Genomic DNA, 27,000 nt, shown 5'->3' with positions numbered 1-27,000 from the left:
TGTGTTACCAGATTTGCCCATTACTTTGGGGTATGCTCATTTATTCGGGTTACTCTTCTGGGGAAGGGGATTCTGTAATTCTATCAATGTACTGCTTGTGTCACTTGTGCTTTCATATGGAGCTCTACTTCTCCCTTCTGCAAGTCCCCTCCCAGTGGAGCTATCCTGCAGGACCTAGGTTCCCTACGGCTGGGTTTCTCCAGCCCCAAAACCGGATGAACACACATCCGGTTAGTACTCCTGTTATTTTTACACACACACACACACACACACACACACACACACACACACACACACACACACACACAGAGTAACAGAGCAAGTCTGAGCGGACCAGGTCAATCAGCACTGTCAAGCTGACCCCTTATATGTCTCTGGACTCACTGGGCTGGATGAAGCAGCACTTTCAAGCTGACTCTCCTTATATGCCCCTGGGCTCCATGGACTGGGTCAAGCTGTTACCCTTATGCGTCCCACATTCAGCATGTCCCTATCCCCACTCTCACATCACAATTGTACTGGCAGTAACCTACTTGATGAGCAAACCCCACAGTATTTTGGGCACTGCAGGGATCTTTAGTTTAGGTAAAAGAAGCGTTGCTGTAGAGTGAACGGGGGAAGCTAAAAACACAGAAGAGTAAAGTTCAGCAAGAGAGAGAGAAGCAACCAACTTAACCATAAAAGTTATTTATTGAATAATAGTGATAACTACACAAGGAGGGCTAAACCAACATAACATATATTATTAAAGGTTAATACCTAAGGTAGAAAGGAAAACAGAGAGAGAGAAAGAGGGGGGATCTCACCCACTCCATGAGGCTTGAACTGGTTGGGGTTCCCAGGTGATGGTGGTAGCGGAGGGTCCTGAGAGCAGGAGACTGGCAGAGCCCCCAGCACGATCAGGCAGGAGAAGATGGAGTTCCAGTGGAACTGATGCATAGTTTGGATCTAAGCATCAGAACCCTGACTAGAGGGTGAGTAGGGGTTTTTGTAGAGAAAATACAATTGTTCAAGGGAGAACAATAGATTTGTTTATAGATAAGCTGATGACTCAAGGGTTTTCTTTAAACTAGACAATAGGAGCCGATCACTCTTGGCTATGGGTTGTGTTTTCTTCCAGGGAGCTCACAATGCAACTAGAGTGCTTCAGTATTTGGATCTCAATTAAGGATTCATTACTAGAATTGGTCTGATAATTGCTGAGCTGGGTATGTGCAGACATAGGTTCATTAGCATCTGGAGCAGAGATTCCCATGATGCAGTGCTTCCCTGCTTTTTCTGGTCCCAGAATTCAGTGTGGTTCTCTGTTCTCCCTTCTGTATGTAAATTGAGATGTCTTCCTGTCCCATCTTTCATGCAGATGAGGCTAGGGGAGTTGTCTCTGCTCTCCATTCTGTATGCTAATGGAGATGTCTTAATCTTGTCACCCTTGTCAGGAGGGATTTAGGTGTGTCTCCCAACGCCCTTCACTGCTCTCTGCAAGTTTTTTTCCCTCCGATGGGTTTTGGTTTAAGCAGAAGCTGGGGTGGGGAAGGGGGTGTCTTTCATGAGTCAGGCTGGATACTGCACCCTGGTTCCCCAAGAACACAGAGGTGTCTGGTATCACTTGGCACATCCACCAGTACCCTTGTCCTATTGGGCTGATGTCAGTGCACAGGTCTCTGTGAGGTCCCGGCCTCACCAGCATTGTCTTGCAGAGCTGATATGAGTTCACACAATTATGTGAGGTCATTTTCTTACCTGCCTCTCCCTTGCTACAGGGCTCAGAGCAAGACCTAGGCATGAGTGAGATCCCTGCTTGACCCATCTCTCCCTTTCTGTTGGTATGTTCATAGGACTTTTTAGGGCCTGGTTGTTGTGATGGGTTGCCCCCCCCCCCCAGGTGCCACCTGATGTACTGGGGAACCACTGATCCCCCCACCAGTCTGGGTTCCCTTACATTGCCCTGCTGAGCCAAGCCCTCAAGCCTCTGCTAGCACGCACGCTGGTAGGGCTACACCCAGCTGCAGAAAGACACAGACACGGAGATCAGCTCTGCATGGGAAGACTCAGCTTCTTAAGTGTACCCTTGCCCAGCACTTAAGTGTACACCCCTTCTGGAGTGTAAACCCAAAATCGAATTATCTTGCGCTGCACAGAAAACTGTACAGCGTAAGCTCATAAAATTCGCTCCCTTCCTCAATGTGGAGGAAGATATGCACAGCTTTTTGCCCCCCAGTTATGAAAACAAAAACAAGTTTATTAACTACAAAGGATAGATTATAAGGGATAGCAAACAGATCAAAGTAGATTACTGAGTAAATAAAGCAAACACACACATAGGCGCCGACTCTGTGGGTGCTCCTGGGCCTTAACATTAGGCTCCACTGCTGGAGCACCCACGGGGAAAAATTAGCAGATGCTGCGCACCTACCGGCAGCCAAGATTCCCTTCCCCCGAGCGCACCATGTCCCCGCTCCTCTCCCCCTCTCCCAGCACTTCCTGCCCTTCCACCATCTAACAGCTGTTTGGCAGCGCTTAGGACTTTCCGGGAGGATGGGGGAGGAGCGGGGATGCGGCGCGCTCAGGGGAGGAGGTGGAGAAGAGGCAGGGCAGGGGCGGGGACTTGGGGGAAGGGGGTGAAATGGGGGCAGGAAGGGGGTGGGGCTGGGGTGGAAAAAGACAGGGTGGGGCGGGGACTTAGGGGAAGGGGTGGAATGGGGGTGGGGTGAGGGCGGTGCAGGGGCAGGAAGAGGTGGTACAGGGGCGGAGCCAACTCCCCCCTTGCCCGCTGCATCCCTGCCTGAAAAAAAGCAGCGCGCCTCTCCCGTGCCTGCTTGTGCTGCCGGTGTAGCACATTTCTATGCGGAGTGGTATCCTACACTACACCAGCTCCCGGCATCAACTGCTGTCTGCTGCCCCAGGGTCCTAGTGTCCCCCAACCGCTAATGGCAGGGCAGGCTGCCCTTACCCTGCCCTTCCGCCCTAGCCCTGAACCTCTCCAACGCCCCAAACCCCTCAACCCCAGCCCCAGCCAGAGCCCTCATCCCCCCGCACCCTAATCCTCTGCCCCAGCCCTGAGCCCCCTCCTGCATCATGAACCCCTCATCCTCAGCCCCACAGCCCTCACCCCACACCCCAACCCTCTGCCCTAGCCCTGAGCCCCCTCCCACGCCCCAACCCCCTCATCCTCAGTCCCACATCCCTCACCCCTGCACCCCTCCTATCCCCAAACTCCCTCCCAGAGTGTGCACCCCCTCCCCCTTCGCACACACACCCTCCTGCCCCCAAACTCCCTCCCAGAACCTGCACCCCTCCCTCTGCACCCCCTCCCACTCCCAAACTCCCTCCCAGAGCCTGCACCCCTCACCCCCTCCTACGCCCCCACCCCCAACCCAGAGCCTGCACCCAAACTCCGTCCCAGAGCCTGTACCCCACACCCCCTCCTGCACACCCACCCCATGCCCCAGCCTGGAGCCTGCACCCAGTACCCAAACTCCATCCCAGAGCCTGCACCCCAGACCCTCTCCCCCACCCAAACTTCATCCCAGAGCCTGCACCCCTCCTGCACCCTAATCTCCAGCCCAGGACCTGCCCCCCGACCTCCTCCCCCCACCCAAACTCCCTCCCAGAGCCTTAGGCAGGTGGGGGGCGGAGTTTTGGGGGGGCGGGTTCTGGGCACCACCAAAATTTCTACAAACCTGCCACCCATGGAAGTCATGACTATACAATGCAGCTAAAGAAGCCTCCAGTTGCAACAGTCTGTGCCACTGGGCCAACCTTCAGCAGCTGAGAGAATGGGATTGTTCAGTGCAACGACTCTCCCATTTTAATCAACCTCATGCCCACATCATTCCCGCACATCTCTTTTCAAAAGTCCTGTGGTGATGGGGGAGTGGCAAAGCGACAGGTGAAGATGATTACTGGCAGTCATAGCCACAAGGATGCACGCAGGCAGCCTGGGACGTTGGTCGCCAATCCCTGACCCAAAGGCAGTGGGGAAGCTCGGCAACCCCCAGGAGACAGAGCAGCCCTTTTTAGGATTGCACTACTCTCCCTTTGTAAGGGAAGGGGCTGCAAGAGAAAAGCATTATACCACTGCTATTGCTACCAAGACACTCACCAATGACTTTATCTGCCCGATCTGCTCACGAGCATGCATGTCACGCTTTGGATTTCAGAGTCACTCCAGAATCCACAAAAAGAGACAGCATGAAAACGTCCTTGTCGAACCGACGGATTACACAATGATGAATTGGATGATATCCTGGCCACAGTGAAGTCAATGGCAAAACTCCCACTGACATGAGCAGGCAAGATTTCACCCACTGTGCCTAGGGTATTTGCATCTTTTACATTCTGGCAGAGCTAGTAAAGCAAGTGTGTATTGCTCCAAGTGTGTGCAATATAGCTCTTGCCACTTGTGGTACATGGTACCTGATGGAAGAGGTGACCGGTATGACTGCATTACAGCCACACCCGGAAGTAGAGGGATTGGGTACGCTATTCGGTCGTCTTTCACTCATTTCATATTGCAAGCCTCAAAGAATCATTTAGGCCAGAATTATTACAACAATCAGCAGGGTACCAGTGAGGGAGACCAGTGAGTGTCTCCCTCACTGGTACCCTGCTGGGCTGGTACCTACCATCTCTGATCCCATCTGAGACGTCAATACATACTTGGGGCAGGTAGCTCCTCCAGCCACTTGTAGTGCCTTGGCTAAACATCTATTTTTAGCATGCTGAATCAGAGCTAGTGCAGGTATGTCTTTCAGTTGGAAAGTACACCTCCAGCTCCAGTGTAGATATAGCCTTGCACTAAAGGAAGGAATCCTGCAGCATTTAAAATTTTCTGAAATAACAATATTTGTGTGCCCCTTGTTGTGACACTTCCTGAGGGTACCCAGGGCGGAGAAGCACCTCACTACCATCTGCCCTTAGTGCGAGGAAGACTTGGCTTTGCCTGCCAGAGGTCAGCTCCCTGACTACACCAGCTACAGGCAACACAAGCACTCCCCTCTCAGCATACTCAGACTCTGCTGTCCCTCTGCAGGTAAGCAATAGGCACATGCCAATCCCCAAATACTCCAAGCGTCCCTGTGGAGTGTCCAGCCCCTGTTCTACTGGACTTTCACAGAATTGACAAATCTGTTATTCCCAAAGGAGCAGTATGGCACAGCTTACCAGTTATACCTCAGATCACCACTCTGTTTAACACGGAGCAATTAGATAAGTTTATAGTGATAACAAGTAAAAGTTTATTTAACAAAATATAGAGATTTGAGTGACAGCAAGTAGAAGTATTGGAAAGAGGGTTACATATAAAATAGATCATAACACACATTCTAGAACCTAGATTTATTTAACTAGATACTTTTTTGTCTTATGGAGCAATGCTCAGCCGAATACCTTCTAGTGTCTTACAGCCAGACTTGGCTGTCATCTTCCCTTCATGAGATGCACATTGTCAGCTTGCCTCCTAATTGAAAGATGCAGAGTGTCTCTTGGTATCCATATATCAGGATAGTCCTTTGTTCTTTTTCATAAGCAGGACACCCACTGCTGATTATTTGTTTGGTTTTTTTTCCCTGTAGCCTTCCTCTCTGTTGATTTTTGCAGTTTTTCAGTCAGCATCTGGCTCTGTATGCAAGTAGCCTTACATTGTGAGACATACAACACACAATGACCAAATGGGGATAAGTGTCTGCTACCTCCTGCTTGAAAGAAACCTGATAAGTTACCTCTTGGTTATCTGCCTTAACGCCAAGGTTTTGAGAACATAATTTTCTGTAAAAACAACAAGGAGTCTGGTGGCACCTTAAAGACTAACAGATTTATTTGGGCATAAACTTTCGTGGGTAAAAACCCTCACTTCTTCAGATGCATAGAGTGAAAGTTACAGATGCAGGCATTATATAATGACACATGAAGAGAAGGGAGTTACCTCACAAGTGGAGAACCAGCGTTGACAGGGCCAATGTGATCAGGGTGGATGTAGTCGACTCCCAATAATAGATGAGGAGGGTACATTCACTCCCTTCTCTTCATGTGTTCCCCACCCCTGCACTATAGTGTAGACACTCACTACAGCAATAGGAAGGGTTCTCCCATCATTGTAGTTAATCCACCTCCCTGACAGGCAGTAGGTAGATCAATGGAAGAATTCTTCAGTCGACTTAGCACTGCTTACATCAGGGGTTAGGTCGGCTTAACTGTGTCACTCAGCTGGAACGACCTAACATTTAGTATAGGCCTCAGAAATGCTTATGACGATCAGTGGGCTACTGGCTCTTGATAGAAACCTTACCTGACATCCTTTGGTGAACTATTATACATATATCTGACCCAGGTGATTCCTAAAAAACTCTGTGAATCCCCTGTGCCCTCTGCCAGTTGGCATCAATAGGTTCCTGGGCCACACTCATTTAGGTTCTTTTGTCATACGTCTCTCACATTTGGGCCTTGGCAAACTGAGAGTTACAGATGTTGGGGGGCGTGTCTGTGAGGGTCATTGGTGTCTCTGTGGGCTCCAAGTGACAGGGGCATTGATATCTCTGTGTGTTTCAGTGTCTGTGGGGGCATCATATTGGGGGGTGTCAGTGTCCCTGGGGGCATCAACGTCTGCAGGGGGCTTGGAGTCCCTGAAGGCATGCATCAGGGGTGTTGGTTTTGCAGTGACAGTGTCTGTGAGGATGTCAGGAGTCTCAATATCTGTGTATGTGTCAGTGTCCCTCAGGGCACTAAAGGTGTCACTGTGGACATGTTAGTGTCAGTAGGGGGCTAGGGTTGCCAACAGTCCATATTATAAAGGGCATTCCTTACATAAATAAAAAATTGCCTGTCCTGTACTAAATCCGTATGGGATGCTTTTTATCCTATATTTCAACCAGGGATGAGGATGCTGCTCCTCGAGCGATCTGAAACATCTCTCCAGCATCTGAAATCCAAAAGGGAGCAGTGTGCTGGCACTTTGACAACTTGACCTGGCACATGGGGTCACAATGCCACTCAAATATGGCCCTGATGCCCTGCTGAAAGTTGCCCCTCCCACTGAAATCTGAAATGGCGCCCCTGCTGGTTGCAGTGATGCCTCCTCCAGCTGCTGCCTTCCTTCAGTGCACACCCCTTCTAACAGCCCCAACCCCTGGTGGCCCACAGTGCTGCAGCCGGCAGAGACCAGCAACTGCAGCCTCTGACTCCGATCCCCGCACCTGCATGGCACCTGAACAGTAGTCGCAGCGGCTGCCTGGCCCAGAGCCTGAGGTCCTGGTTTCCCTGCAGCACTCAGAACCGGAGAGAGAAAACCCCTAGGAAGGACAGGGGAGGAAAAAGGACTTACCCCCAGAGCCTTAATACAAGACTAGGACCATGTGATGTTTGTGCCATATTTTTGAAATACAATAATGGCAACCCTTGTGGGAGCATCAGGGTGTCAGTGCCTTTGGGGACTGGGGTGTCAGTGTTGGTATGGTGCCTTGCATTTTGTGGGGCTGGAGCTGAGTGTGTCGGTGGCAATATCAGTGACTATGTGATGTCATTAGGGGCGATTGCTGACTGAGGGGTGCTGGTTATTGAGGGGTGTCCTCAGGGCCGGCTTTAGCAAGTGCGGGGCCCGATTCCTGGGGCTGCACTTCCGATTGCCAGCTGGGGGAAGGGGAGCCGCGGGGCTTGCCGCGCTCCGGCCGGCGCTCCGGCTGGGGTCGCGGGGCTGCCGTGGTCCGGCCAGGGTCATGGGGCTGCCGCGGTCCGGCTGGGGTTGCGGGGCTGCCGCGCTCTGGCCGGAGGTCCGGCTGGGGCTGCGGGGCTGCCACGCTCCGGCCGGAGGTCCGGCCGGGGTCGCGGGGCTGCCGCGCTCCGCCGGAGCTCCAGCTGGGGTCGCGGGGCCACGGGGCTGCCGCGCTCCGGCTGGAGCTCCAGCCGGGAAGGCTGCAAAGCACATGTGCCTTCTCCCCTCCGCCCCCTTCCTGACCTGCAACAGCCCCCGCTGCCTCTGCCTCAGCCCTAGCCCTCTGCCGGCCAGCGTCTCTGGTTGCCTAGCAGCAACAGCTGCTGCTTCCGGGAGAGCTTCAGGCAGTAACGCTGCCTGATCTGTGCGGTGACCTCTTAGGCGCGGGGACCAATTCGGGGAAATCCGTGGAATCGGCCTAAAGCCGGCCCTGCAGGGGTTGGCAGGGCTGGAGACAGAGGAGTGCACGACTGGCTGGCTTCAGGCAGGGGGGTGCGGCAGGGGTTGGCTGGAGACAGGGCAGGGGGTGCGGGGCTGGCTACAGGCAGGGCAGGGGGTGCAGGGCTGGTACGGGCAGGGCAGGGGTGCAGGGCTGGTGCAGGCAGGGGTGTGTGTGGGGCTGGCTGGCTTCTGGCAGGGCCGCAGGGTGTGCGGCAGGGGTTGGCTGGAGACAGAGCAGAGGGTGCGGCAAGGGTTGGCTGTGGGCAGGGAGTGCAGGGCTGGCTGCAGGCAGGGCAGGGGGTGCGGGGCTGGTGCGGGCAGGACAGGGGGTACAGGGCTGGTGCGGGCAGGGGGTGCATCAGGGGCAGGCTGCGGGTAGGGGGTGCAGCAGAGGCAGCTGGAGCCCCGGCCCTTTAAATAGCCCCTGAGTCCCTGCTATCCCAGGGCTCTGGGGGCTATTTAAAGGGCCCAGGGCTCCCTTGCTTCTACTGCTCCGGCCCTTTAAATAGCCGCGGGAGCCCTGGGGAAGCGGCGGGGCTCCGGCAGCTATTTAAAGGACCGGGGCAGCAGAGGCAGCTGGAGCCCCGGCCCTTTAAATAGCCCCCGGAGCCCCCTGCTACCCCAGGGCTCTGGGGGCTATTTAAAGGGCCCAGGGCTCCCCTGCTTCTACCGCCCTGGCCCTTTAAATAGCCGAGGGAGACCTGGGGAAACGGCGGGGCTCCAGCGGCTATTTAAAGGGCCGGGGCAGTAGAGGCAGCGGGAGCCCCGGACTTTTTAAATAGCCCCCAGAGCCCCGCAGCCCTACACCAGGGCTCCAGCAGTGGGGCTCTGGGGGCCAGGGAGTGTCGGGAGGGGGGTGTCGGTGACTGAGGAGTGTGAGGCAGGGTGGGCAGGGAGTGTCAGGAGGGGGGTGTCGGTGACTGAGGAGTGTGAGGCAGGGTGGGCAGGGAGTGTCAGGAGGGGGATGTCGGTGACTGAGGAATGTCAGGAGGGGGGTGTCGGTGACTGAGGAGTGTGAGGCAGGGTGGGCAGGGAGTGTCAGGAGGGGGGTGTCGGTGACTGAGGAGTGTGAGGCAGGGTGGGCAGGGAGTGTCAGGAGGGGGGTGTCGGTGACTGAGGAGTGTGAGGCAGGGTGGCCAGGTACTGTCAGGAGGGGGGTGTCGGTGACTGAGGAGTGTGAGGCAGGGTGGCCAGGGAGTGTCGGGAGGGGGGTGTCGGTGACTGAGGAGTGTGAGGCAGTGTGGGCAGGGAGTGTCCGGACGGGGGGTGTCGGTGACTGAGGAGTGTGAGGCAGGGTGGCCAGGGAGTGTCAGGAGGGGGGTGTCGGCGACTGAGGAGTGTGAGGCAGGGTGGCCAGGGAGTGTCAGGAGGGGGGTGTCGGTGACTGAGGAGTGTGAGGCAGGGTGGCCAGGGAGTGTCAGGAGGGGGGTGTCGGTGACTGAGGAGTGTGAGGCAGGGTGCCCAGGGAGTGTCAGGAGGGGGGTGTCGGTGACTGAGGAGTGTGAGGCAGGGTGGCCAGGGAGTGTCAGGACGGGGGGTGTCGGGGACTGAGGAGTGTGAGGCAGGGTGGGCAGGGAGTGTCAGGAGGGGGGTGTCGGTGACTGAGGAGTGTGAGGCAGGGTGGGCAGGGAGTGTCAGGAGGGGGGTGTGGGTGACTGAGGAGTGTGAGGCAGGGTGGCCAGGGAGTGTCAGGAGGGGGATGTCGGTGACTGAGGAGTGTCAGGAGGGGGGTGTTGGTGACTGAGGAGTGTGAGGCAGGGTGGCCAGGTACTGTCAGGAGGGGGGTGTCGGTGACTGAGGAGTGTGAGGCAGGGTGGCCAGGGAGTGTCAGGAGGGGGATGTCGGTGACTGAGGAGTGTGAGGCAGGGTGGCCAGGGAGTGTCAGGAGGGGGGTGTCGGCGACTGAGGAGTGTGAGGCAGGGTGGGCAGGGAGTGTCAGGAGGGGGGTGTCGGCGACGGAGGAGTGTGAGGCAGGGTCGGCAGGTACTGTCAGGAGGGGGGTGTCAGTGACTGAGGAGTGTGAGGCAGGGTGGCCAGGGAGTGTCGGGAGGGGGGTGTCGGTGACTGAGGAGTGTGAGGCAGGGTGGGCAGGGAGTGTCAGGAGGGGGATGTCGGTGACTGAGGAGTGTGAGGCAGGGTGGCCAGCTACTGTCAGGAGGGGGGTGTCGGTGACTGAGGAGTGTGAGGCAGGGTGGCCAGGGAGTGTCAGGAGGGGGATGTCGGTGACTGAGGAGTGTGAGGCAGGGTGGCCAGGTACTGTCAGGAGAGGGGTGTCGGTGACTGAGGAGTGTGAGGCAGGGTGGCCAGGGAGTGTCAGGAGGGGGGTGTCGGTGACTGAGGAGTGTGAGGCAGGGTGGCCAGGGAGTGTCAGGAGGGAGGTGTCGGCGACTGAGGAGTGTGAGGCAGGGTGGCCAGGGAGTGTCAGGAGGGGGGTGTCAGCGACTGAGGAGTGTTAGGCAGGGTGGCCAGGGAGTGTCGGGAGGGGGGTGTCGGTGACTGAGGAGTGTGAGGCAGGGTGGGCAGGGAGTGTCAGGAGGGGGGGTGTCGGGGACTGAGGAGTGTGAGGCAGGGTGGGCAGGGAGTGTCAGGAGGGGGGTGTCGGTGACTGAGGAGTGTGAGGCAGGGTGGCCAGGGAGTGTCGGGAGGGGGGTGTCGGTGACTGAGGAGTGTGAGGCAGGGTGGGCAGGGAGTGTCAGGAGGGGGATGTCGGTGACTGAGGAGTGTGAGGCAGGGTGGCCAGGTACTGTCAGGAGGGGGGTGTCGGTGACTGAGGAGTGTGAGGCAGGGTGGGCAGGGAGTGTCAGGAGGGGGGTGTCGGTGACTGAGGAGTGTGAGGCAGGGTGGCCAGGGAGTGTCAGGACGGGGGGTGTCGGGGACTGAGGAGTGTGAGGCAGGGTGGCCAGGGAGTGTCAGGAGGGGGGTGTCGGTGACTGAGGAGTGTGAGGCAGGGTGGGCAGGGAGTGTCAGGACGGGGGGTGTCGGGGACTGAGGAGTGTGAGGCAGGGTGGGCAGGGAGTGTCAGGAGGGGGGTGTCGGTGACTGAGGAGTGTGAGGCAGGGTGGCCAGGGAGTGTCAGGACGGAGGGTGTCGGGGACTGAGGAGTGTGAGGCAGGGTGGGCAGGGAGTGTCAGGAGGGGGGTGTCGGTGACTGAGGAGTGTGAGGCAGGGTGGCCAGGGAGTGTCAGGACGGGGGGTGTCGGGGACTGAGGAGTGTGAGGCAGGGTGGGCAGGGAGTGTCAGGAGGGGGGTGTCGGTGACTGAGGAGTGTGAGGCAGGGTGGGCAGGGAGTGTCAGGAGGGGGTTGTCGGTGACTGAGGAGTGTGAGGCAGGGTGGCCAGGGAGTGTCAGGAGGGGGATGTCGGTGACTGAGGAGTGTCAGGAGGGGGGTGTTGGTGACTGAGGAGTGTGAGGCAGGGTGGCCAGGTACTGTCAGGAGGGGGGTGTCGGTGACTGAGGAGTGTGAGGCAGGGTGGCCAGGGAGTGTCAGGAGGGGGGTGTCGGCGACTGAGGAGTGTGAGGCAGGGTGGCCAGGGAGTGTCAGGAGGGAGGTGTCGGCGACTGAGGAGTGTGAGGCAGGGTGGCCAGGGAGTGTCAGGAGGGGGGTGTCGGCGACTGAGGAGTGTGAGGCAGGGTGGCCAGGGAGTGTCAGGAGGGGGGTGTCGGCGACTGAGGAGTGTGAGGCAGGGTGGCCAGGGAGTGTCAGGAGGGAGGTGTCGGCGACTGAGGAGTGTGAGGCAGGGTGGCCAGGGAGTGTCAGGAGGGGGGTGTCGGCGACTGAGGAGTGTGAGGCAGGGTGGGCAGGGAGTGTCAGGAGGGGGATGTCGGCGACTGAGGAGTGTGAGGTAGGGTGGGCAGGGAGTGTCAGGAGGTGGGTGTCGGCGACTGAGGAGTGTGAGGCAGGGTGGCCAGGGAGTGTCAGGAGGGGGGTGTCGGCGACTGAGGAGTGTGAGGCAGGGTGGCCAGGTACTGTCAGGAGAGGGGTGTCGGTGACTGAGGAGTGTGAGGCAGGGTGGCCAGGGAGTGTCAGGAGGGGGGTGTCGGCGACTCAGGAGTGTGAGGCAGGGTGGCCAGGGAGTGTCAGGAGGGGGGTGTCGGCGACTGAGGAGTGTGAGGCAGGGTGGCCAGGGAGTGTCAGGAGGGGGGTGTCGGCGACTGAGGAGTGTGAGGCAGGGTGGCCAGGGAGTGTCAGGAGGGAGGTGTCGGCGACTGAGGAGTGTGAGGCAGGGTGGCCAGGGAGTGTCAGGAGGGGGGTGTCGGTGACTGAGGAGAGTGAGGCAGGGTGGGCAGGGAGTGTCAGGACGGGGGGTGTCGGGGACTGAGGAGTGTGAGGCAGGGTGGGCAGGGAGTGTCAGGAGGGGGGTGTCGGTGACTGAGGAGTGTGAGGCAGGGTGGCCAGGGAGTGTCAGGACGGAGGGTGTCGGGGACTGAGGAGTGTGAGTCAGGGTGGGCAGGGAGTGTCAGGAGGGGGGTGTCGGTGACTGAGGAGTGTGAGGCAGGGTGGCCAGGGAGTGTCAGGACGGGGGGTGTCGGGGACTGAGGAGTGTGAGGCAGGGTGGGCAGGGAGTGTCAGGAGGGGGGTGTCGGTGACTGAGGAGTGTGAGGCAGGGTGGCCAGGGAGTGTCAGGAGGGGGATATCGGTGACTGAGGAGTGTCAGGAGGGGGGTGTTGGTGACTGAGGACTGTGAGGCAGGGTGGCCAGGTACTGTCAGGAGGGGGGTGTCGGTGACTGAGGAGTGTGAGGCAGGGTGGCCAGGGAGTGTCAGGAGGGGGGTGTCGGCGACTGAGGAGTGTGAGGCAGGGTGGGCAGGGAGTGTCAGGAGGGGGATGTCGGTGACTGAGGAGTGTGAGGCAGGGTGGCCAGGGAGTGTCAGGAGGGGGGTGTCGGCGACTGAGGAGTGTGAGGCAGGGTGGGCAGGGAGTGTCAGGAGGGGGGTGTCGGCGACTGAGGAGTGTGAGGCAGGGTGGGCAGGTACTGTCAGGAGGGGGGTGTCAGTGACTGAGGAGTGTGAGGCAGGGTGGCCAGGGAGTGTCGGGAGGGGGGTGTCGGTGACTGAGGAGTGTGAGGCAGGGTGGGCAGGGAGTGTCAGGAGGGGGATGTCGGTGACTGAGGAGTGTGAGGCAGGGTGGCCAGCTACTGTCAGGAGGGGGGTGTCGGTGACTGAGGAGTGTGAGGCAGGGTGGCCAGGGAGTGTCAGGAGGGGGATGTCGGGGACTGAGGAGTGTGAGGCAGGGTGGCCAGGGAGTGTCAGGAGGGGGGTGTCGGCGACTGAGGAGTGTGAGGCAGGGTGGGCAGGGAGTGTCAGGAGGGGGATGTCGGTGACTGAGGAGTGTCAGGAGGGGGGTGTTGGTGACTGAGGAGTGTGAGGCAGGGTGGCCAGGTACTGTCAGGAGGGGGGTGTCGGTGACTGAGGAGTGTGAGGCAGGGTGGCCAGGGAGTGTCAGGAGGGGGGTGTCGGCGACTGAGGAGTGTGAGGCAGGGTGGCCAGGGAGTGTCAGGAGGGCGGTGTCGGCGACTGAGGAGTGTGAGGCAGGGTGGCCAGGGAGTGTCAGGAGGGGGGTGTCGGCGACTGAGGAGTGTGAGGCAGGGTGGCCAGGGAGTGTCAGGAGGGGGGTGTCGGTGACTGAGGAGTGTGAGGCAGGGTGGCCAGGGAGTGTCAGGAGGGAGGTGTCGGCGACTGAGGAGTGTGAGGCAGGGTGGCCAGGGAGTGTCAGGAGGGGGGTGTCGGCGACTGAGGAGTGTGAGGCAGGGTGGGCAGGGAGTGTCAGGAGGGGGATGTCGGTGACTGAGGAGTGTGAGGCAGGGTGGCCAGGGAGTGTCAGGAGGGGGGTGTCGGCGACTGAGGAGTGTGAGGCAGGGTGGCCAGGTACTGTCAGGAGGGGGGTGTCAGTGACTGAGGAGTGTGAGGCAGGGTGGCCAGGGAGTGTCGGGAGGGGGGTGTCGGTGACTGAGGAGTGTGAGGCAGGGTGGGCAGGGAGTGTCAGGAGGGGGATGTCGGTGACTGAGGAGTGTGAGGCAGGGTGGCCAGCTACTGTCAGGAGGGGGGTGTCGGTGACTGAGGAGTGTGAGGCAGGGTGGCCAGGGAGTGTCAGGAGGGGGATGTCGGTGACTGAGGAGTGTGAGGCAGGGTGGCCAGGTACTGTCAGGAGAGGGGTGTCGGTGACTGAGGAGTGTGAGGCAGGGTGGCCAGGGAGTGTCAGGAGGGGGGTGTCGGTGACTGAGGAGTGTGAGGCAGGGTGGCCAGGGAGTGTCAGGAGGGAGGTGTCGGCGACTGAGGAGTGTGAGGCAGGGTGGCCAGGGAGTGTCAGGAGGGGGGTGTCAGCGACTGAGGAGTGTTAGGCAGGGTGGCCAGGGAGTGTCGGGAGGGGGGTGTCGGTGACTGAGGAGTGTGAGGCAGGGTGGGCAGGGAGTGTCAGGAGGGGGGGTGTCGGGGACTGAGGAGTGTGAGGCAGGGTGGGCAGGGAGTGTCAGGAGGGGGGTGTCGGTGACTGAGGAGTGTGAGGCAGGGTGGCCAGGGAGTGTCGGGAGGGGGGTGTCGGTGACTGAGGAGTGTGAGGCAGGGTGGGCAGGGAGTGTCAGGAGGGGGATGTCGGTGACTGAGGAGTGTGAGGCAGGGTGGGCAGGTACTGTCAGGAGGGGGGTGTCGGTGACTGAGGAGTGTGAGGCAGGGTGGGCAGGTAATGTCAGGAGGGGGATGTCGGTGACTGAGGAGTGTGAGGCAGGGTGGCCAGGTACTGTCAGGACGGAGGGTGTCGGGGACTGAGGAGTGTGAGGCAGGGTGGGCAGGGAGTGTCAGGAGGGGGGTGTCGGTGACTGAGGAGTGTGAGGCAGGGTGGCCAGGGAGTGTCAGGACGGGGGGTGTCGGGGACTGAGGAGTGTGAGGCAGGGTGGCCAGGGAGTGTCAGGAGGGGGGTGTCGGGGACTGAGGAGTGTGAGGCAGGGTGGCCAGGGAGTGTCAGGAGGGGGGTGTCGGTGACTGAGGAGTGTGAGGCAGGGTGGGCAGGGAGTGTCAGGACGGGGGGTGTCGGGGACTGAGGAGTGTGAGGCAGGGTGGGCAGGGAGTGTCAGGAGGGGGGTGTCGGTGACTGAGGAGTGTGAGGCAGGGTGGCCAGGGAGTGTCAGGACGGAGGGTGTCGGGGACTGAGGAGTGTGAGGCAGGGTGGGCAGGGAGTGTCAGGAGGGGGGTGTCGGTGACTGAGGAGTGTGAGGCAGGGTGGCCAGGGAGTGTCAGGACGGGGGGTGTCGGGGACTGAGGAGTGTGAGGCAGGGTGGGCAGGGAGTGTCAGGAGGGGGGTGTCGGTGACTGAGGAGTGTGAGGCAGGGTGGGCAGGGAGTGTCAGGAGGGTGTTGTCGGTGACTGAGGAGTGTGAGGCAGGGTGGCCAGGGAGTGTCAGGAGGGGGATGTCGGTGACTGAGGAGTGTCAGGAGGGGGGTGTTGGTGACTGAGGAGTGTGAGGCAGGGTGGCCAGGTACTGTCAGGAGGGGGGTGTCGGTGACTGAGGAGTGTGAGGCAGGGTGGCCAGGGAGTGTCAGGAGGGGCGTGTCGGCGACTGAGGAGTGTGAGGCAGGGTGGCCAGGGAGTGTCAGGAGGGAGGTGTCGGCGACTGAGGAGTGTGAGGCAGGGTGGCCAGGGAGTGTCAGGAGGGGGGTGTCGGCGACTGAGGAGTGTGAGGCAGGGTGGCCAGGGAGTGTCAGGAGGGGGGTGTCGGCGACTGAGGAGTGTGAGGCAGGGTGGCCAGGGAGTGTCAGGAGGGAGGTGTCGGCGACTGAGGAGTGTGAGGCAGGGTGGCCAGGGAGTGTCAGGAGGGGGGTGTCGGCGACTGAGGAGTGTGAGGCAGGGTGGGCAGGGAGTGTCAGGAGGGGGATGTCGGTGACTGAGGAGTGTGAGGCAGGATGGCCAGGGAGTGTCAGGAGGGGGGTGTCGGCGACTGAGGAGTGTGAGGCAGGGTGGGCAGGGAGTGTCAGGAGGGGGGTGTCGGCGACTGAGGAGTGTGAGGCAGGGTGGGCAGGTACTGTCAGGAGGGGGGTGTCAGTGACTGAGGAGTGTGAGGCAGGGTGGCCAGGGAGTGTCAGGACGGAGGGTGTCGGCGACTGAGGAGTGTGAGGCAGGGTGGGCAGGGAGTGTCAGGACGGAGGGTGTCGGCGACTGAGGAGTGTGAGGCAGGGTGGGCAGGGAGTGTCAGGAGGGGGATGTCGGTGACTGAGGAGTGTGAGGCAGGGTGGCCAGGTACTGTCAGGAGGGGGGTGTCGGTGACTGAGGAGTGTGAGGCAGGGTGGGCAGGGAGTGTCAGGAGGGGGGTGTCGGCGACTGAGGAGTGTGAGGCAGGGTGGCCAGGGAGTGTCAGGAGGGGGGTGTCGGTGACTGAGGAGTGTGAGGCAGGGTGGCCAGGGAGTGTCAGGAGGGAGGTGTCGGCGACTGAGGAGTGTGAGGCAGGGTGGCCAGGGAGTGTCAGGAGGGGGGTGTCGGCGACTGAGGAGTGTGAGGCAGGGTGGGCAGGGAGTGTCAGGAGGGGGATGTCGGTGACTGAGGAGTGTGAGGCAGGGTGGCCAGGGAGTGTCAGGAGGGGGGTGTCGGCGACTGAGGAGTGTGAGGCAGGGTGGGCAGGGAGTGTCAGGAGGGGGATGTCGGCGACTGAGGAGTGTGAGGCAGGGTGGGCAGGTACTGTCAGGAGGGGGGTGTCAGTGACTGAGGAGTGTGAGGCAGGGTGGGCAGGGAGTGTCAGGAGGGGGATGTCGGTGACTGAGGAGTGTGAGGCAGGGTGGCCAGGTACTGTCAGGAGGGGGGTGTCGGTGACTGAGGAGTGTGAGGCAGGGTGGGCAGGGAGTGTCAGGAGAGGGGTGTCGGCGACTGAGGAGTGTGAGGCAGGGTGGCCAGGGAGTGTCGGGAGGGGGGTGTCGGTGACTGAGGAGTGTGAGGCAGGGTGGGCAGGGAGTGTCAGGAGGGGGATGTCGGTGACTGAGGAGTGTGAGGCAGGGTGGCCAGCTACTGTCAGGAGGGGGGTGTCGGTGACTGAGGAGTGTGAGGCAGGGTGGCCAGGGAGTGTCAGGAGGGGGATGTCGGTGACTGAGGAGTGTGAGGCAGGGTGGCCAGGTACTGTCAGGAGAGGGGTGTCGGTGACTGAGGAGTGTGAGGCAGGGTGGCCAGGGAGTGTCAGGAGGGGGGTGTCGGTGACTGAGGAGTGTGAGGCAGGGTGGCCAGGGAGTGTCAGGAGGGAGGTGTCGGCGACTGAGGAGTGTGAGGCAGGGTGGCCAGGGAGTGTCAGGAGGGGGGTGTCAGCGACTGAGGAGTGTTAGGCAGGGTGGGCAGGGAGTGTCAGGAGGGGGGGTGTCGGGGACTGAGGAGTGTGAGGCAGGGTGGGCAGGGAGTGTCAGGAGGGGGGTGTCGTTGACTGAGGAGTGTGAGGCAGGGTGGCCAGGGAGTGTCGGGAGGGGGGTGTTGGTGACTGAGGAGTGTGAGGCAGGGTGGGCAGGGAGTGTCAGGAGGGGGATGTCGGTGACTGAGGAGTGTGAGGCAGGGTGGCCAGCTACTGTCAGGAGGGGGGTGTCGGTGACTGAGGAGTGTGAGGCAGGGTGGGCAGGTAATGTCAGGAGGGGGATGTCGGTGACTGAGGAGTGTGAGGCAGGGTGGCCAGGTACTGTCAGGACGGAGGGTGTCGGGGACTGAGGAGTGTGAGGCAGGGAGGGCAGGGAGTGTCAGGAGGGGGGTGTCGGTGACTGAGGAGTGTGAGGCAGGGTGGCCAGGGAGTGTCAGGACGGGGGGTGTCGGGGACTGAGGAGTGTGAGGCAGGGTCGCCAGGGAGTGTCAGGAGGGGGGTGTCGGTGACTGAGGAGTGTGAGGCAGGGTGGGCAGGGAGTGTCAGGACGGGGGGTGTCGGGGACTGAGGAGTGTGAGGCAGGGTGGGCAGGTAATGTCAGGAGGGGGATGTCGGTGACTGAGGAGTGTGAGGCAGGGTGGCCAGGTACTGTCAGGACGGAGGGTGTCGGGGACTGAGGAGTGTGAGGCAGGGTGGGCAGGGAGTGTCAGGAGGGGGGTGTCGGTGACTGAGGAGTGTGAGGCAGGGTGGCCAGGGAGTGTCAGGACGGGGGGTGTCGGGGACTGAGGAGTGTGAGGCAGGGTGGCCAGGGAGTGTCAGGAGGGGGGTGTCGGTGACTGAGGAGTGTGAGGCAGGGTGGGCAGGGAGTGTCAGGACGGGGGGTGTCGGGGACTGAGGAGTGTGAGGCAGGGTGGGCAGGGAGTGTCAGGAGGGGGGTGTCGGTGACTGAGGAGTGTGAGGCAGGGTGGCCAGGGAGTGTCAGGACAGAGGGTGTCGGGGACTGAGGAGTGTGAGGCAGGGTGGGCAGGGAGTGTCAGGAGGGGGGTGTCGGTGACTGAGGAGTGTGAGGCAGGGTGGCCAGGGAGTGTCAGGACGGGGGGTGTCGGGGACTGAGGAGTGTGAGGCAGGGTGGGCAGGGAGTGTCAGGAGGGGGGTGTCGGTGACTGAGGAGTGTGAGGCAGGGTGGGCAGGGAGTGTCAGGAGGGGGTTGTCGGTGACTGAGGAGTGTGAGGCAGGGTGGCCAGGGAGTGTCAGGAGGGGGATGTCGGTGACTGAGGAGTGTCAGGAGGGGGGTGTTGGTGACTGAGGAGTGTGAGGCAGGGTGGCCAGGTACTGTCAGGAGGGGGGTGTCGGCGACTGAGGAGTGTGAGGCAGGGTGGCCAGGGAGTGTCAGGAGGGGGGTGTCGGCGACTGAGGAGTGTGAGGCAGGGTGGCCAGGGAGTGTCAGGAGGGAGGTGTCGGCGACTGAGGAGTGTGAGGCAGGGTGGCCAGGGAGTGTCAGGAGGGGGGTGTCGGCGACTGAGGAGTGTGAGGCAGGGTGGCCAGGGAGTGTCAGGAGGGGGGTGTCGGCGACTGAGGAGTGTGAGGCAGGGTGGCCAGGGAGTGTCAGGAGGGAGGTGTCGGCGACTGAGGAGTGTGAGGCAGGGTGGCCAGGGAGTGTCAGGAGGGGGGTGTCGGCGACTGAGGAGTGTGAGGCAGGGTGGCCAGGGAGTGTCAGGAGGGGGGTGTCGGCGACTGAGGAGTGTGAGGCAGGGTGGCCAGGGAGTGTCAGGAGGGAGGTGTCGGCGACTGAGGAGTGTGAGGCAGGGTGGCCAGGGAGTGTCAGGAGGGGGGTGTCGGCGACTGAGGAGTGTGAGGCAGGGTGGGCAGGGAGTGTCAGGAGGGGGATGTCGGTGACTGAGGAGTGTGAGGCAGGATGGCCAGGGAGTGTCAGGAGGGGGGTGTCGGCGACTGAGGAGTGTGAGGCAGGGTGGGCAGGGAGTGTCAGGAGGGGGGTGTCGGCGACTGAGGAGTGTGAGGCAGGGTGGGCAGGTACTGTCAGGAGGGGGGTGTCAGTGACTGAGGAGTGTGAGGCAGGGTGGGCAGGGAGTGTCAGGAGGGGGATGTCGGTGACTGAGGAGTGTGAGGCAGGGTGGCCAGGTACTGTCAGGAGGGGGGTGTCGGTGACTGAGGAGTGTGAGGCAGGGTGGGCAGGGAGTGTCAGGAGGGGGGTGTCGGCGACTGAGGAGTGTGAGGCAGTGTGGCCAGGGAGTGTCAGGAGGGGGGTGTCGGTGACTGAGGAGTGTGAGGCAGGGTGGCCAGGGAGTGTCAGGAGGGAGGTGTCGGCGACTGAGGAGTGTGAGGCAGGGTGGCCAGGGAGTGTCAGGAGGGGGGTGTCGGCGACTGAGGAGTGTGAGGCAGGGTGGGCAGGGAGTGTCAGGAGGGGGATGTCGGTGACTGAGGAGTGTGAGGCAGGGTGGCCAGGGAGTGTCAGGAGGGGGGTGTCGGCGACTGAGGAGTGTGAGGCAGGGTGGGCAGGGAGTGTCAGGAGGGGGGTGTCGGCGACTGAGGAGTGTGAGGCAGGGTGGGCAGGTACTGTCAGGAGGGGGGTGTCAGTGACTGAGGAGTGTGAGGCAGGGTGGGCAGGGAGTGTCAGGAGGGGGATGTCGGTGACTGAGGAGTGTGAGGCAGGGTGGCCAGGTACTGTCAGGAGGGGGGTGTCGGTGACTGAGGAGTGTGAGGCAGGGTGGCCAGGGAGTGTCAGGAGGGGGGTGTCGGCGACTGAGGAGTGTGAGGCAGGGTGGGCAGGGAGTGTCGGGAGGGGGGTGTCGGTGACTGAGGAGTGTGAGGCAGGGTGGGCAGGGAGTGTCAGGAGGGGGATGTCGGTGACTGAGGAGTGTGAGGCAGGGTGGCCAGCTACTGTCAGGAGGGGGGTGTCGGTGACTGAGGAGTGTGAGGCAGGGTGGGCAGGTAATGTCAGGAGGGGGATGTCGGTGACTGAGGAGTGTGAGGCAGGGTGGCCAGGTACTGTCAGGACGGAGGGTGTCGGGGACTGAGGAGTGTGAGGCAGGGTGGGCAGGGAGTGTCAGGAGGGGGGTGTCGGTGACTGAGGAGTGTGAGGCAGGGTGGCCAGGGAGTGTCAGGACGGGGGGTGTCGGGGACTGAGGAGTGTGAGGCAGGGTGGCCAGGGAGTGTCAGGAGGGGGGTGTCGGTGACTGAGGAGTGTGAGGCAGGGTGGGCAGGGAGTGTCAGGACGGGGGGTGTCGGGGACTGAGGAGTGTGAGGCAGGGTGGCCAGGGAGTGTCAGGACAGAGGGTGTCGGGGACTGAGGAGTGTGAGGCAGGGTGGGCAGGGAGTGTCAGGAGGGGGGTGTCGGTGACTGAGGAGTGTGAGGCCGGGTGGCCAGGGAGTGTCAGGACGGGGGGTGTCGGGGACTGAGGAGTGTGAGGCAGGGTGGGCAGGGAGTGTCAGGAGGGGGGTGTCGGTGACTGAGGAGTGTGAGGCAGGGTGGGCAGGGAGTGTCAGGAGGGGGTTGTCGGTGACTGAGGAGTGTGAGGCAGGGTGGCCAGGGAGTGTCAGGAGGGGGATGTCGGTGACTGAGGAGTGTCAGGAGGGGGGTGTTGGTGACTGAGGAGTGTGAGGCAGGGTGGCCAGGTACTGTCAGGAGGGGGGTGTCGGCGACTGAGGAGTGTGAGGCAGGGTGGCCAGGGAGTGTCAGGAGGGGGGTGTCGGCGACTGAGGAGTGTGAGGCAGGGTGGCCAGGGAGTGTCAGGAGGGAGGTGTCGGCGACTGAGGTGTGTGAGGCAGGGTGGCCAGGGAGTGTCAGGAGGGGGGTGTCGGCGACTGAGGAGTGTCAGGAGGGGGGTGTCGGTGACTGAGGAGTGTGAGGCAGGGTGGCCAGGTACTGTCAGGAGGGGGGTGTCGGTGACTGAGGAGTGTGAGGCAGGGTGGGCAGGGAGTGTCAGGAGGGGGGTGTCGGTGACTGAGGAGTCTGAGGCAGGGTGGCCAGGGAGTGTAGGGAGGGGGGTGTCGGCGACTGAGGAGTGTGAGGCAGGGTGGCCAGGGAGTGTCAGGAGGGGGGTGTCGGTGACTGAGGAGTGTGAGGCAGGGTGGGCAAGGAGTGTCAGGAGGGGGGTGTCGGTGACTGAGGAGTGTGAGGCAGGGTGGCCAGGGAGTGTCAGGAGGGGGATGTCGGTGACTGAGGAGTGTGAGGCAGGGTGGCCAGGAGTGTCAGGAGGGGGGTGTCGGCGACTGAGGAGTGTGAGGCAGGGTGGGCAGGGAGTGTCAGGAGGGGGGTGTCGGTGACTGAGGAGTGTGAGGCAGGGTGGGCAAGGAGTGTCAGGAGGGGGATGTCGGTGACTGAGGAGTGTGAGGCAGGGTGGGCAAGGAGTGTCAGGAGGGGGGTGTCAGTGACTGAGGAGTGTGAGGCAGGGTGGGCAGGGAGTGTCGGGAGGGGGGTGTCGGTGACTGAGGGGTGAAGGGGGTGTGAGTGACCGAGGGTGTCAGTGACTGAGGGGGTTGGGTGTCGTTGACGTGGGGACTGTCGGTGACGTCGGGGTGTCGATCGCTGCGACGACGAACGAGGCGGAGTCGAGCACAGCGCTCCCTGACGCCCCCCATTCCGAATGGTCCCGGCCGTGCTGGCGGCCTTGCCCCTCCCCCGGGCGGGGACAGGCGGAAGTCGCGACAATAGGCTGGGCCCGCCTGTCGGCCCTGGTGAGCGCGAGCGAGGGCGCCTTGCGCGCCTGCGCGGGGGGTAGTGGGGCTGGAGCCGGCGGCTGTGGCGATGAGCCGGAGCGGGGCTGCAGTGTCCGGAGGCGTCGCCAAGCGTGGTCGGCCCGCCAGCCCGCCCGATGGGTTCTGCACCCCCGAGAAGCGGGTCTGCGCCGGGTGGGCCATGGGCCCGGAGGGGCCCCACCCGCGGCACTGGGGCACCGAGCAGGTCTGCGACTTCCTCTGCCGCAACGGCTTTAGCGAGCCCGGCCTGCTGCGCTGCTTCCGAGGTACCGCCCGGGGCGGCAGGACCCTGGGGGAGGTCTGGGGGGGCCGCTCGGCTGGTGTTGCGGGCGGAGGGGCGCAGTGGACGCGGGGAGTTGGGCGGGCGCGGGGAGCCGCCAGCCCAGCTGGGCGGAGGGCGGCGCTGGGTGGAGCTCGCCGCGGCGTCTCCGCCTGAGCCCTTCGATTAGAAACCAGACAGCGCCGGCCGCGCTCCGTTCCCACCCAGGCAACGCTTGGCTCAGTGCTCCAAGCCTGTGTCCGGCCCTTTCTGACTTGTTACTTCTTACTGTGCTGGAGCTACAGGGAAACCCCCCAGAGAAAACAACCCGTACCAGATCTTCGCAAGCGCCGGGCTTTCTTTGCATGTTGCTATTACACACTATATCTATATCTATATCTATAGGGCTTGATGTTAGCCAGGAGTGGGCACGCTGATGGAGCTATACTGGGCTCCGTTCGTTTCTGTGTGGTTTAAACTGACGTTTAAAGTTGTCTAGGGCAAGTCCTATAGTACAAAATTAAGTCCACCTAAGTTATGTCGATGTCCAGCCACCACAGTAATTAAATGACTTTTGCATGCCCACACTGTGCTTCTTGTGTTGCTAGTGCTTGTCCTCACCAGGAGTGCTTGCACTAATTTAATGGTCAGTGTAAGGCATTGTGGGAAGGCTTCTGAAAGGCAGCAAGGGTGGATCTCAGCAATGCAGTATCTTCAGTGACACTGACCGGCCTAAGAAAAACCCAAGGAGTCCTTGTGGCACCTTAGAGACTAACAAATTTATTTGGGCATAAGCTTTCGTGGGCTAGAACCTACTTCATCAGACTCCAACGAGAGACTGCTGAATTGGAATTGATTTGCAAATTGGACACCATTGAATTAGGCTTGAATAAAGACTGGGAGTGGATGGGTCATTACACAAAGTAAAACTATTTCCCCATGTTTATTCTTCCCCTCTACTGTTTGTTCCTCACACCTTCTTGTCAATTGCTGGAAATGGGCCATTTTGGTTACCACTACAAAAAGTTTTTTTCCCCCTCCCCTGCTGGTAATAGCTCACCTTAACTGATCACTCTAGTGTGTATGGTAACACCCATTGTTTCATGTTCTCTCTCTGTGTGTGTATATATATCCTCCTACTGTATTTTCCACTGCATGCATCTGATGAAGTGGGTTTTAGCCCCAAAAAGCTTATGCTCAAATAAATTGGTTAGTCTTTAAGGTGCCACAAGTACTCCTGTTCTTTTTGCGGATACAGACTAACACAGCTGCTACTCTGAAACACTTCATCAGATGTATGAAGTAAAAGATACAGCAGCAGGTATAAATACATGAAAGGATGGGGGTTGCTTTACCAAGTATTAAGTCAGTCTAACAAGATAAATCAATTAACAGCAGGTTACCAAAGGAGGAGAAATAACTTTTGAAGTGGTAAGAGAGTGGCCCATTACAGACAGTTGACAAGAAGGTGTGAGTAACAGTAGGGAGAAATTAGTATTGGGGAAATTAAGTTTAGGTTTTGTATTGACCCAACCACTCCTATTCTTTATTCAGGCCTAATCTGATGGTATCTAGTCTGCAAATTAATTCCTGTTCTCCCGCTTCACATTGGAGTCTGTTTTGGAAGTTTTTTTGTTGAAGAATTGCCACTTTAAGGTCTGTTATTGCGTGACCAGAGAGATTGAAGTCAAGTATCAGGGGGTAGCCGTGTTAGTCTGTATCTACAAAAACAACAAGGAGTCTGGTGGCACCTTAAAGACTAACAGATTTATTTGGGCATAAGCTTTCGTGGGTAAAAACCTCACTTCTTCAGATGCAATCTGAAGAAGTGAGGTTTTTACTCACAAGAGATTGAAGTGTTCTATTGGTTTTTGAATGTTAGGATTCCTGATATCAGATTTGTGTCCATTTATTCTTTTGCGTAGAGACTGTCCGGTTTGGCCAATGTACGCCATCATGTGCCAGCAATGCCCTTCTGCCTCTTGCAGAGATGGAGTTATTAAGTCAGCATAGTGGGTGAGTTACGTTGGTGGGAGCTACATTTTAGTGTAGATGCTTACAGAGTTAGGTCGATGTAAACTGCCTTATGTTGACCTAACTCTGTAGTGTAGATCAGGCCTTAGTAAAATCTTCCAAATGCAGCTAAAGAATTGTTTTCCTTCTGAATCTGTAGGCAGCCTGAGGCAATAGCCTTGAGAAATGTGAACTCCTCCAGTTTTTTTGTGGGGGTATTAAGCCCAATATCAATTTAAATAACTAACGATTTTTTTTTTTTTTTACACTTAAAACGCTACACAGGTGCAGCTGTGCCACTTTAGTGCTTCAGTGTAGAGACTACACATGCTGATGGGAGGGGTTCTGCTGGTGGCATAGGTAATTCGCCTCCCTGAGAAACGGTAGCTAGGTCAGTGGAAGAATTATTCGGGCAACCAAGTGCTGTCTGACATGGATTTGTCAGCTTAACTATGTCATTCATGGGTGCGGGTTTTTCACACCCCTGAGTGACATGGTTATGACCTAATTTTCTAGTGTAGACCAGACCTTTTACTGATGATAACTTTAAGAGAAATATCCAGTTACCCTGAGTTTGTAGTTTGAGTAGAGTATCTGCATTTTCTTTCTAAATTGAAGCTCTCTCTTCACTAGAAATGCTGCAGCCCTAAAGCTGTAGCACTTCAGTGTAGACACTTACTACAGCAGTGGGTCTCAAACTTTTTTACTGGCGACCCCTTTCACATTGCAAGCCTAATAAATTAAACACCCGTTTTTAATATATTTAACACCATTATAAATGCTGGAGGCAAGCGGGGTTTGGGGTGGAGGTTGACAGCTCACGACCCCCCTTGTAATGACGTCGCAACTCCCTGATGTGTCCCGACCCCCAGTTTGAGAACCCCTGTACTACAGCAAGGGTCACTGTAATTAATCTCCCTTCTCAAGAAGTGGTAACTCGGTCGATGGAAGAATTCGTCCATCGACCTACCCCCGTCTACACCAGGATTTAAATCAGTTTAACTACATCACTTGGGGTACGTCTACACTTACCGGAGGGTCCGGCGGCAGGCAATCGATGTTCTGGGATCGATTTATCGCGTCTGGTTTAGACGCGATAAATCGATCCCGGAAGTGCTCGCCGTCGACGCCGGTACTCCAGCTCGGCGAGAGGAGTACGCGGCATCGACAGAGGAGCCTCCCTGCCGCGTCTGGACCCGCGGTAAGTTCGGACTAAGGTACTTCGAATTCAGCTACGTTATTAACGTAGCTGAATTTGCGTACCTTAGTCCGAAGTGGGGGGGTTAGTGGGGACCAGGCCTTGGAGGTGGATTTTTCTCTCTCTTGAGCGATGTAGCTGAGTTGATCTAAATTCCTGGCCTGAGGCAATGTCTACACTAGGAAGTTGTACCACTTTAACTTCACAGTTATAGTTAAAGTTGTACCCCCCCCCGGTCTTGGTACAGATATCGATGGTAAAGTATTTTATCCCAGTATAGTTATTCCAGTACAGGAAGATGAATAAGTTATACCAGTATAACAGCGTCTGCACTAAGGGCTTGTCTACACTGGCAAGTTTTGTCCCCCAAAACTGCCTTTTGGCAACAAAACAGCAAGACTGTACACAGTACAATGGGACTTTTGTTGCAAAAAACCACCCAGTTTTGGCAACAAAAAACTTCCACCCCTATGAGAGACTTTTGTCTTTTCTTTCCCCTTTTTATTGTTGACAAAGAGCCAGTGTAGACACTGCTGATTGTTTTGTGGACAGAACTGGCTTCCGTCAGTATCCCACAATGCCTACCCTGATTGCTCTGCTCAATGTTTTGAGCTCTGCTGCACTGCAGGCGGGCACCCCTCCCTTTTCAAAGCTCAAGGAAGTATCTGTGTGCTGCTCCCTTTGGGGAACAAACCAATAGCAAATCATTGGAATGCTCCTGTTCTGCCCTGCACTAGGAACACACCAGCAGGCAGACTGCTGCTGCAGGGGGAGGGGGACAGACTGCTATGCTGCTTTGCCATTCCTCAGCACGGAGAGCTCACAGAGCTACTCCTGATGCTGCTTTCGGTAGCTGAGGGGGCTGTGGGAGAACTCGGAGAGAATCCCAAGATGCGCAGGGATCATCTCTTCTTTCCCACAACACTGCTCTGTGGGATACATACCTACGGTACATTGCTTACCCTGTCGATGATGGTGTCCCCAGTGTGGACATGGTCTGTTGACAGAGGGAGCAAGTGTAAACACCCTTTGGCAATTTTTGTTTTGTCGACTCTTCGGTGTTGACATAAGTTTTGTCAACAAAACTTGGTAGTGTAGACAAGCCCTACGGGTTGTACCAGTATTCATCAGTAAAAAATCACACCCCCTAACTGATGTCGTTATACTGGCACAAACTCAGTGTGCAGACTAGGCCTAACCCTTGATGTTTGTGCTGATTTCACCTTCACTGCTTGTTGCTCTGATCACATCAACCTCTTTGAATACCTTACCAAAAGCTTGTCTCTTTCACTAACAGAATTTGGTCCAATAAAAAATATTACCTTGTCTCTCTGACAGCCTGGAGCCAACACCGCT

At 58.9% G+C, this 27,000-nt stretch overlaps 1 protein-coding gene across 1 annotated transcript in view; it reads left to right on the top strand.

Moving 5' to 3' along the window:
* Nucleotides 1–22,223: 22,223 nt before the first annotated feature.
* SAMHD1 (SAM and HD domain containing deoxynucleoside triphosphate triphosphohydrolase 1) overlaps nucleotides 22,224–27,000 on the top strand; it is an 82,636-nt gene continuing 77,859 nt past the window's right edge. The window contains exon 1 of the mRNA XM_065414910.1: nucleotides 22,224–22,440. Coding sequence (XP_065270982.1) covers nucleotides 22,224–22,440 — 217 coding nt within the window. The remainder of the gene's footprint in view (nucleotides 22,441–27,000) is intronic.

Source organism: Emys orbicularis, chromosome 12 (genome assembly GCF_028017835.1).
Source record: "Emys orbicularis isolate rEmyOrb1 chromosome 12, rEmyOrb1.hap1, whole genome shotgun sequence".
NCBI classification, from domain to species: Eukaryota; Metazoa; Chordata; order Testudines; family Emydidae; genus Emys; species Emys orbicularis.
This window is presented reverse-complemented; position numbering and strand designations above follow the sequence as displayed.